Source organism: Coturnix japonica, chromosome 2, assembly GCF_054131305.1.
Source record: "Coturnix japonica strain WE chromosome 2, WE-NBRP24, whole genome shotgun sequence".
Taxonomy (NCBI): Eukaryota; Metazoa; Chordata; class Aves; order Galliformes; family Phasianidae; genus Coturnix; species Coturnix japonica.
In genome coordinates, this window is record NC_140664.1 from 85,059,267 (window position 1) to 85,070,567 (window position 11,301).

The following is an 11,301-nucleotide window of genomic DNA, read 5'->3' on the forward strand; positions in this document are numbered from 1 at the left end:
ACAAGGATCATGTAGTTCCAACCCCTCTGCCTGGCAGGGCCACCAAACATACACATTTACTAGATCAGGTTGCCCAGGGCCCCGTCCAACCTGGTCTTGAACACCTCCAAGGACGGGGCATCCACAACCTCCCTGGGCAGCCTGTTCCAGGGCCGAACCACTCTCATAGTGAAGAACTTCCCCCTAACATCCAACCTAAATCTTCCCTCTTTTAACTTAAAACCATTTCCCCGTGTCCTGCTATTGTCAGCTCTTTCGAAGAGTTTACTCCCCTTCTGGGAGGGGAGTACACAGTACATTGTCCACCCAAGAGTAGAGAAGTCCCACCATAAATTTACTGCCATCTATTTGTGCTGTATTCTCTACAGAGTTACCAGCAAAGCTTAACACTACAGAAACAGCAACGTTAACAGACATGGAGTTTATGTGCACATGGTTATCTCATATCAGCTACTACAACTGAAGCTGGTTTTGTGTAGGTTTTGAATTTGTGACCTGCTAACAAACAAGGCTGATACTCCTTTACTGCCAATGCCTTCTACCATAGTCTTTTCCAGGGGTTGAAAGGGGAAGAGCTCTTAATTTTCAGTGTAACAGATGCCTGACTTCTAAATTAGACACTCAGGTCTAGAAAAATAACACAAGCCCTGAGCATAGCAAAACTTTTAAATAATAAGTACCTCTCCAAAAGTATCCACTTTTTTTTTTTTTTTTAAAACATTAGTAATAGAAGCCACTTTTATTGTGTTATGCTGCAGACAGAACCTGCCTGATATTTGAGTTCAGATGCAAACTTCTAGAACAAGAACTTCAAGTTGTTGCAAGTTTAATAACATCCATTTCATCATCATGCTGTTTCAAAACAGCGCTGGCAACCTCCGTAAGCACAGGTGTGCCTGTTCAAAATCCCCTTTATAGCATCATTTCTTAGTGCGTTCTGACTGGAACATTATAATGTCTGTCATCTTCAGTTATGAGAGTCACTACCGGCCAGTCTTCCTCTGGATCACTGGGATAAAATGTGATGAATTCATCCGTACTACACTTATACAGTCGGTACACCTGGATGGTGTACTGCAGAGCGTAAGCAAGGAGAAACATTTCCACCTACATTAGAACAAAGCAGAAATAGAATGTGTAAAATTTAACGTGTCCTTTGCAAGATATTTCTTATAGAAATACCGAAACCAACTGGATGTTACTTTTAATAAAAAACATGAATGATAAAATGTGGATGTATATACATGCTCAGTACCTTGATGCTTAAAGGCATCCATGACTTGCTGCATAAACTGCTTGAAGATGCCATGCCTTTAACATGCTCTTCGGTTGCAGAAATGGCACAGTAAGACACTGCTCCTTAGGAAACAGGGGTCTGTTCAGAGAACCTCATTTCCCTACTGCCACAAGCAGGTAGGAAAGATGTTCTTTTGTACCAGTGTACATGCCATTAAGTTACCAAACCAGACAAGGACTGGTTTCAGGCAACGATCCTTCCTCTTTCTGTGGGTACTCTGACTTTCTAACCAATCAACAGAACACAGAAAGCCCTTACAAAGCCTGCAGGCATTAAACAGAATTGAGAAGATTTTTCCAGCTTGTTCATTTTGTCTACTACAGTAACAAGCATGTTCTAAATAGCAATTTAACTATTTAACAGCACTACCATATCCCTTTTTTAAATGGATGTTGCCTACAGTCTTTGGAACTATTAATCTTATTACCTGCTAGGTAATATAAATTTCCACAACATACAAGGCAATAGTTGTCAGAATTCAGTAAGTACATGTACTACACACCATCTCTTCATAGTTTGAGCAGTAGACTTTATCATATTATTATAGTGTCTTAATTGTTAATTTTAGAACAATTGAAACTATCCAAAGGATACCATACTTCCAAAGAATGGTACCCAAATGTTATCAGCCACACAAAATTAGTGCTTTTAAGGAAGATCTTTACAGACTTTTAGCACAAGTAGTTCTATTATTATTTTCCTCAATGAAAGACCTACGTTAAGTTCTGACAGACTAACAAAAAATGGATGATATCTTAAGCTACTTGACACTGAGAACTCCAAGCAAAAAAAACACACACTGCAAGAGCAATCTCTCCTCACCTGCTCAAGGCCTCCACTGTGACCTATTTGATTCAGGTGATTATGCATTAACTGATGAGGGTTGCTAGATGTATCACGAGCAAACAGTAGCCATGAGAAGATGGGAACTCTCCTTCCATTTTTCTCATCGTTGTATAACTCAATGGCGGTGTTAAGCATCAAGAATTTCAGGGCTTCATACAGACTGTACTCCTCCTCTTCATTTGTAAACAATGCATCACAAGCTTCTTGTTTCTCAACAGGACATTTGATGTCACTTATGCTCTTCCACTGTTAAAAAAAAACAATGTACAACACATATCAACAGCCATCACTGTGCAGGAGTTGCAAGAAGTCACTCATGAATTGTCAGATGTTCAGCGCAGGCACTCCAAATTTAACTTGTGAAAGGCTTTGACAGAAGTACTACAGTATACCCACAGCTGCTGCACTGCCAAAGTCAAGCCGGGCCAGTCTGATTTTGCTTTAGCTGGTCCTCAACAAAAGCAAAATCGGGGGATGCTGGAAGAATTTACAAGGTGACAAAACATGCTGTCATAGGAGAAAGGTAACAGGCTGTGTCCTGGGCTGTTCACAGAATCACAGAATGGCTTGGGTTGGAAGGGGCCTCAAGGATCATCAACCTCCATATCCAATGCTAGACCAGGCTGCCCAGGGCCCCATCCAACCTGGCCTTGAACACCTTCAGGGTGTTAAAGCACAAATACAAACAAAACCTACTCCTTCGAAATTACTTCAGCATTATTCTGTGGGTTTTTTCTTTTGTGAGCTGCTCAAAGCAGCAACAAGACTTACTGGTGATATACATCACTTCTTTATAACAACACAAAAAGTAACAGAATGGAGATGTTGCTCTATTACACTGATTCTTTCATTGAAACTTTAACAATTCTCTGCACAGGTGCATACATATTAATTTCAGCACTGGGCCAAAGCAAGCAGAGGAAGACCAGCCTTTCTTTGATTTTTTGCAGCATACATACAGTGTTTTGCATCCCTATGCAAAACTGTTTGTCACTTTTCTCATTTGACAAGGACCAAAAACAAACAAATACTCTTCCAACCTTCTTCCTTAGTAGCAATAAATATTCTTTTATTTCATCACTTATTTCTCCCGTCTTTCTGCTTGGTTTTTGTCTTAGCTGCCACTGCTTGATCCAGTCATATTTGCTTAACAAGTTCTCAGGAAGCTGGAAGTTAACAGAAGAAGAAAAGGCAGCTGAAGTAACAAATCTTGAAAGGAAGAACTACACATTACTATATTTTATATCTTATTGCTCATCTTAACACGAATTGTGTTTCTCCAAACACATCATACCACGACCATAACTGAACACACCTGGTTGAGTCATATTTCATAGAACTGTATCATCATAGAATGGCCTGGGTTGAAAATGACCACAATGATCATCTAATTTCAACCCCCCTGCTATGTGCAGGGTTGCCAACCACCAGACCAGGCTGCCCAGCGCCACATCCAGCCTGGCCTTGAATGCCTGCAGGGCTGGGGCATCCACAGCCTCCTTGGACACAGAGGTTTGCTGGCTCACAGTCAGAGCACTGGTCCCGATTTAAAGCTAGAGAAAAAGAAGCTTAAGTAGCTCAAGTTTTGTTTCTGAAGTCCAGCACCAGACAGCAATGACTGTGTCTGAAAGTTTCTCTGAACAGAAGCAGCAATGAAAGATGCCATATCCACCAGACAAAACACAGATCTTGGTGAAGCACTGATTACTTAGCCGGGAACACAAAAACTGCATTTCCTTTCCAGAGAACATCGCTCCCTGAACTACGGGACAAGGTTTCTCACAGAGAAGAATACAACCTGAAGATTAGTTGATGCAGCAGATGACACTCTAGTGTAAGACCTGCCTTTTCTACTGCTCCTGTACTACTGCTGTCTGCTCACTTAAGAGCTTTCACATTCCTCTTGATGGACACACTGGCAGTTGTATGCACAGCTCTGGACTCTCATTTATTAATCCATTCCACCACTAGAACTTGTGTTGTAATTTGTGCTTCACATTAAGTCAACCATTTGGCTAGAGCAGCATATGTACCAACAGCTTTTCATTTTACGAGGACTCCAATTAGCATTGGTTTCTCTAGTTTCTCTTTAGCGGCAAGCCACATTGCAGTCAGTATAATAACATTTGTATGTTATAAACTAGGAGCTACAGAGAGATGTGGACTCAATACCAAGTTGGAGCCATCACTGTAAACCTACAATGCACTAACCCGCTAACTGCCTACAACAAAGAACACTACTGCTTCTCAATTTAAGGAATATTGATGTGTTGGTACGTAACAGAAGTGGGACCACAAAGATCATCCGACAGGTTAGAGACAACATCTACTCTCAAAAGACCGACTTTAAACATACCACAGGAAAATCCTCACTCTGCATCCAACGCGGTAACTGAGTAGCTTGACTTAGTGCCTGGAACAGAGTTGCTCGGAGAGCACAGTAGTTATCGCCTCGTACCTGCCTTATTGATGCAAACTTCTGTGCAACTGCTTCATATCCCTATAAAAATAAGAAATCCAAATAACACAAAAGCGTTAATAAAACATTTCAAGGGAATAAGATATTTGTAGGCACCAGTATCATAAAGGAATTGCAATATCAGCATCCAATGATAAAGCTCTCTCAAATACCAAGAAAGGTTTGATCGAATCAATGACTTGGAAGTACGTATGACTTTATGTCACAAATTTCACTTTACAAAAAACAAAACTTCTGTAGTTCTGCTAAATATCAAAGAAGAAACCAATGAAACTGAAGTAGGGAACTGCTTGTGGCTTTATCTGACTACACAGCAGAAACATCTTTGAAAGGTAGGTAGCCCACTTCAGCTTCAAACAAAACCCAAACACATAAGAATATAAGCCTTAAAACATGGCATGATTACAACAAGAAGTTTCAGCAATAGTTTATGCCATTTACCCAATACTTGTCACACGGCTTATTTATGCCTCAGGGGAAAAATCTTCCTTTACACAATCATCACATTTGCCCCCTCCTTGCTGTTCCCATACATACACTTGTAACAAAAGAAGCACTGTTGAAACTCACCTTCCGAAGCTTAGTATGTATTTTCAGCTCACCTAACAAGATCCAAACCTCTACATCTGCAGTGCCACCAATCTCTTGATTTACACAAAACATTTTCGGCTTTGTGTGAGCAAAACCATCATCCAGTTACCAGCAGCTTTGAAGACTTAACACTGCAAAATACTGCCATTACCTTTCCTGGTTTAAAAAACCTTTCATGTAAAAAGCCATCCATGAAACACAGAAATAAAACCAACAAGCCCAGTGAAGTCAGAAAAAGAAAATATACCTTTCTCATCCTTTTTGCTACTGGTGTATTTCCTTTCCATTCTTTTCTGCTGTACTCCAGGATGCACATTTCAGGTGCAACGCTTAATTTATATTCTGTCAACACAGAGTTTATGACATTACCCTGAGGTGAGCTGTGAAACACAACATACAGCAGCACAGAAAAAAAACGTTATAACTTGAGCTTATAGATACACACTATCACATTAAAGTCACAAAAGTGACTGGCTGTACAACATGGAGCTGCTATGGAGCTACTGGTGGGGGGGGAACTGTATGCTCTGAAAATGGCAAACGAACAAAAATAATGATTTAATTCAGCAAAACAGAACACTCTTCTGTCTTCTAAAAAATATTAACTGGCAAAGAGCAGAAATAACAGAGTACCTGACTAACTTCTGCTAGGAAAAAGGGAGAGAAAAACATTCTGTGGGAATTTCTCTTCTTCATTCAGTAGCCAAACTGTAGAGAAAGAAGATAGTATATCTTCCTAAATAAGCCAGAAAGGAAATTATACATATATATATATGTGGCGCAGTGGTAGGAATGCCGCGTTGCAACACCAGAGGCCCGGGTTCGAATCCCCCTGTGGCGCAAGTGGTAGAAGTGCCGCTCTGCTACACAGGAGGATCAAATCCCGGGGGTTGGACTTGATGATCTCTAAGGTCCCTTCCAACCCGCACGAGACTGTGATACTGTGATATATATGCAGCACTATCTTAGAATTTCTACAGCTTCAATTCCAAAACAAATGGGACTTAAGATCATCAAGGGAGCTCAACAGATACTGATTTATGGTCATCACACATCACTCTCAAGAGTCAGCACGTAGGCTATATCACTGTTTTCCAAAGGATTCATATTCTCTCATAAAATATCTACAGAAGCACAAGAAAAAAATATGTTAAGAGCAAATAGCTTCACATAAAAATGATTTGTGTATTAAAAAACCACAATGTACTGTACAGAGAAACCTCTGCACAAAAATCCCTGGAAAGGAAGGTGTGAAATCACTGCAAGTTAGTGCTGCAATTAGTTGTAATACTGTATTTGAAATAGCACAAAGTTCAAACACACCTGAAGTGCTCATCTTGCAAGTGTGTTGCATCTTCTCTCCCTCCTCTGCATCACGACAAACGTCCTCGCTACATTGAGCATCATGGAACGGTACAAACAACTCACATTAAATTTTTCTGTTGTAAGATGGAAATCAAATCACACACATTTCATTAAGCACTTCCCTACAACAATGCATGGGGCCGGGGGTTGGGGGGAGGGTGGGTGTTGAAACTATATGATCATTGTGGTCCATTTCAACCCAGGCCATTCTATGATTCTACACGACACCAATGTTAGTAATGAAACTGCCTGGACTTTTCTTCTGCCAGAGGTATGGGGACTAGAGAGCACTTGCAGTCTCTTTAGATTTGTAAATCTGAGAGGACAGATGTGTAAAAGCCAAAAGCCACAAAGCCCTGTCATACATACATAAATACTACACCTGTGCACACCACTGAGAAAACATTGCTCACCAAAGCTTTAAGTCTATATTCCACTGGGGTTGAGCAACAACACAACCAGTGATTCTGCCTCATCTCATGTGACAGAGAGAGGACAAGCAGTTAAGAAAACTGCAAGGAAGGGTTTTGTGTAGCCAGGTGGTACTAAATTACACTCATCTACATCCAAATTTGTTTTCTTAAGAAGAAATAAGAAGTAACTTTGTTAATCCATTTGCATATATTTCCCTTGAGAACAAGAGAAATCATAGAATCATGGAATCATCAAGATTGGAAGAGACCTCCAATATCACCCAGTCCAACCACCCACCCACCACCAATATTCCCACTCAACCACGTCCCTCAGTACAACACATAAACATTTCCTGAACACCTACAGGGACAGTGACTCCACCACCACCGTCATCTATAGTGCAGTCATAAGAAACTACAGTTTCGCTGTTACTCAAGTTTCAAGCAGACACTTGAGATCTGATTTCTAACAATACTTAAATATGAACTAGAGAGAGAAACAACATGGCAGATACTAAACACAGTTCTCTACTACCTGCTGAGATGTTTCAGAGAAGTGTGTCCCAAGCCCTTACCCTAATTATTGTGGGGCACTGGACAAATCTTAATTTCCATACCTAATCTTATTTTGCACCAAAAATCAAGTTCCACGAGGGTTTGTGGAGAATTTCAATATCTATCTTGAAGAATATATACCTGGAAAACACTATGATAAAATAAGAACTTGGTACCCAATTAGAAGAGTGATTTTTAGCCTAGTTTACATATAGTGCAAGTACCTCTTCCCATAGGAAAAGGTTTCTCCACAAAAAAGGTAAGTCCTCACCTGTCCACAGACGCCTCCATTGCTGAAGGATTATCAGACACGTGCAGATATATTTCACAATCTTTAGCAACGTCGTCATGCGTCACAATAGAATTAAATAGGATTTAATCCTATTTCTCCCCTCAGGTCCCCCAGTACTTCTGCACAGATTTCCTTCTCCCACTTCCTCTGCAGGTTGCTCTTTGTGCTCAGTAACTGTTTTTGTCGAACCCAGTTCGTTACAAGGAACAGCAGCTTCTTTTTCATGCTTCATCACCTGCATGGAGATCCTGGCTTTCTTCTGTGTCTGTGAAGCACGCTCACACACAGCAGCAATAGTCCCACCCAGCCCTCAGCGCCGGAAGGCACCCGCTCTCCTGCTCCCTCTCCTTCCCGTTCCGGATGCTTGGTGTCACAGGGAATGGAAGGAGAAATGGCAATACCCCAGAGCACCAGCAGGGAGCATGAGTGCTAGTTTGGATACGTAGAACCGATGGGAAACAAAGTGATGCAGTGATTTTACTTGCGAGCAGTGGGAGTCAGGCTGCCCAGGGCCCCATCCAACCTGACCTTGAGCGCCAACAGGGATGGGGCCTCACCACCCCGTCAGTGAAAAACTTCCCCAACATCAAACCCAAATATCTCCTCTTTTCATTTAAAACTGTTCCCCCTTGTCCTGTCACTATCTGTACACGTAAAAAGTTGATTTCCCTCCTGCTTGCAGATTCTTTTCAAGTATTGGAAGGCTAAATTACGAACTATATCTGCTAGTCACAGGCTTCAGGTACTGGTAGAAGTGGAATAAAACATTAATGAGCAAGAGTTTTCTGTTCCAGAAATAATACTGCCCATGATTCACACCCCTTTCTTAAACTCTAAACTGAAATACCTAAGGTAGAGAGCAAATTACAGACCTTTCAAAGCAATGTGTTACTCAGAGCTGTGTACACCAATTAGTATTAAAAACTAGAGAAGAAGAAGAGTAAGAAAGGCATATTCTGGTAGAACGAGTCCTCCCAAATGAGCATTTGGAGGGAGTTAACCTTTAAATCAGGCCTCCACTGTTTTCCATTTTGCACCAACATTTGAAAAGAACATTAGTCATAATTTCTTTAATCTAGAGCTTGAGTCATACATAATGACTTACGTGCACAGATACAGCGGTGTTTTCCAGCAGAAGAGAGATCTTATGTAAAGTCTTCAGGACAGGGATACCATCTTGCTTTTTGTTATTGACAACATACTAGTTCAACATACTTTTTCCCCAAAGCATTTACAATTCTTTATGTATTCCCCAGGCTCAGATAATAAAGGGGTTACAAAGCACAGAGTGAAACAGCAGCAACAGCAACAACAGCAGATCATATTTTGGGACTTCCTCAACTACAACAGAGCTCTACAAAAACAAAAAGATAGGAAATAGAGACATGAAGAAACCAAACAGTGATATTAAATGGAAAACTCCAGCAATTTCATGAGACAGCAGTTTAAGAAACCTGAACATATAGCATGCTCCATCTTCTCCACCCTAGCATCAGTATGTATGAGGTGTGCTGAAGGTAAGCAAACCTTCTTTCTTTTCTCTATCCATGGTTGCTGTGTTTGGGCTTGTCCTTACTTGCTACAGCCTTGGACTTTGCAATCCCATTATTACTGTTATCATTTCCATCACATTCTAGTATTACAGCTTGTAAAGGAAGTTAAGAATTAGGGTTTGTACTCATTTCCTTATGGTTACATTAACCTTAAGTATGCTTATTATATCTTCTGGTTTTTGTTGTTTTTTTTTTAGGTGGGGGGGGGGGGAAGATTTTATTTTTGTAAATTACTGTGGCTGCTGCTGCTAAGACTGACTTGATATTAAATTAAATAAATCATTGTTTCCTGGCAGGTTTCTGAAGCCACCTGAATGAAGTTGTGAAGTACCATGTGAGCTGGATTACATGATAAATGGAAGTATATGGGCAAAGCAGTTTCTGGTCTGTGACTGCAGGCTACTTCTTTCAAGCAAAGACTTCTGCTAGTGGGGTTAGTTAAACACACATTTCAGGTGAGAATGATGTAGGTAACACAGCCACCAATTTCTTTGAGCTGATGTGACCTTCTCTTTGGAAATGTAGACCATGGATCTGCCTGACTACCTGGGTGTAGTAAGGTAGGTAGAAGTTGAAGAGTGAGAAGCAAACCCACTGTCTGGACTTATGATCAAGATGAAGTTGAGGGGTGAGTTGTAACATTCTGGGATTCTGATGTGTCTGTATCTGTTGTGTTTCTTTGATAATCTGAGTGTGCAGGTGACCCTTTCTCACAAAGGAGCAGAGGACTCTCATCAGCTGTACTGATAGCAAATCTGACTTCAGATGTAAGAAGAGGGTGCCTTCTTGTAGTCAGATCTGCTTTGTGATATATTGTGCTATTAAGAGAAGTAGCATCAATTTGAGATACTGAAATAAAACATCATAAAGAACTCTCAGAGTATGAAACCTGCACCAGAGAATGCTGTTAGTACTGAAATCAAGAAATAGTATAGCTTTCATTACAGTACTCAAATTCATGGGTTCCTTTTATTCTTTATTAAAAAAGTCTATTTTGCACATGGATTATTATTTTTTTTTTCCCCAGTTCACAAATCAAATAAACTAGATCCATCCATTTGAATGCTGTATCTTTATACTGACTCATGGATGGTGGCAAATGCCTTATGGGGGTGGTTACAGCAGTGGGAGCAAAATAACTGGCAGTGGAAGGGTAAACCTATTTGGGCTGCTGCACTGTGGAAAGACATTGCTGCCTAAGTAAAGAATGCAATTCATCCAAGAGGATGAAACTTTTCTGCGTGGAATGGTGATGGCAGAAGTATAAATATGGGGAGGCACTGTAGGTTATTTTACCTTGCCACAATCTCACAACATTAAAAGCATTAGGTGCTTACCATGGATAGAGCAACCACTGGGTGGCTTGAAACGTATGCAGTGTCCCATGCTACCACCTATAACTTGGCATTATTGTAACAAAGCATTTAGTTGTATTTAATCCCCCTCAAATACCTTCCTTTATTAGGGCTTATAATTGTAGTGGCTCCCTGCCACATTTCTTCCACACCCTCCTCCTCACACTGTTACCAACCTGTGTCTTCATCAGATGTCACTCCTCAGGTATAAACTCCTCTTCTATGCTACCATAGTCTTAAAAATAGCATTAGATAAATATTTTAAGACTTTATTTTTTTTAATTAAACATAATGAAGCTTGTTTTGGTTGACCCGGATAATTTCATATTAATGATCTAATTGGTTCACAAAGCTTACGGAGATTCTGAATTACTGTTACCTGAAGTACTTGGTAAACATTTCACAACTCCAGGGTTTGGACCTATAATACTAATCCATTTCAATTATCACTAGATAAGACAAAAAGGTGACACAACACATTATACAAAAGGGAGCTGAAACATCTGTATGCTGCATTCAGTGGTTTTCATACTCAAGCAGTTCTCATGTCCACAA

At 40.4% G+C, this 11,301-nt stretch overlaps 1 protein-coding gene across 1 annotated transcript; it reads right to left on the reverse strand.

The window, feature by feature from the left end:
* Positions 1-406: 406 nt before the first annotated feature.
* OTULIN (OTU deubiquitinase with linear linkage specificity) lies at positions 407-9,387 on the reverse strand. The gene is given in 9 exon segments (XM_085539233.1): positions 407-1,107; positions 2,120-2,389; positions 3,184-3,309; positions 4,500-4,643; positions 5,461-5,555; positions 6,537-6,604; positions 7,818-7,909; positions 7,912-8,147; positions 9,366-9,387. Coding segments are annotated over 9 exon segments (1,233 nt in total). The 3' UTR covers positions 407-927.
* Between the last annotated feature and the right edge of the window lie 1,914 nt (positions 9,388-11,301).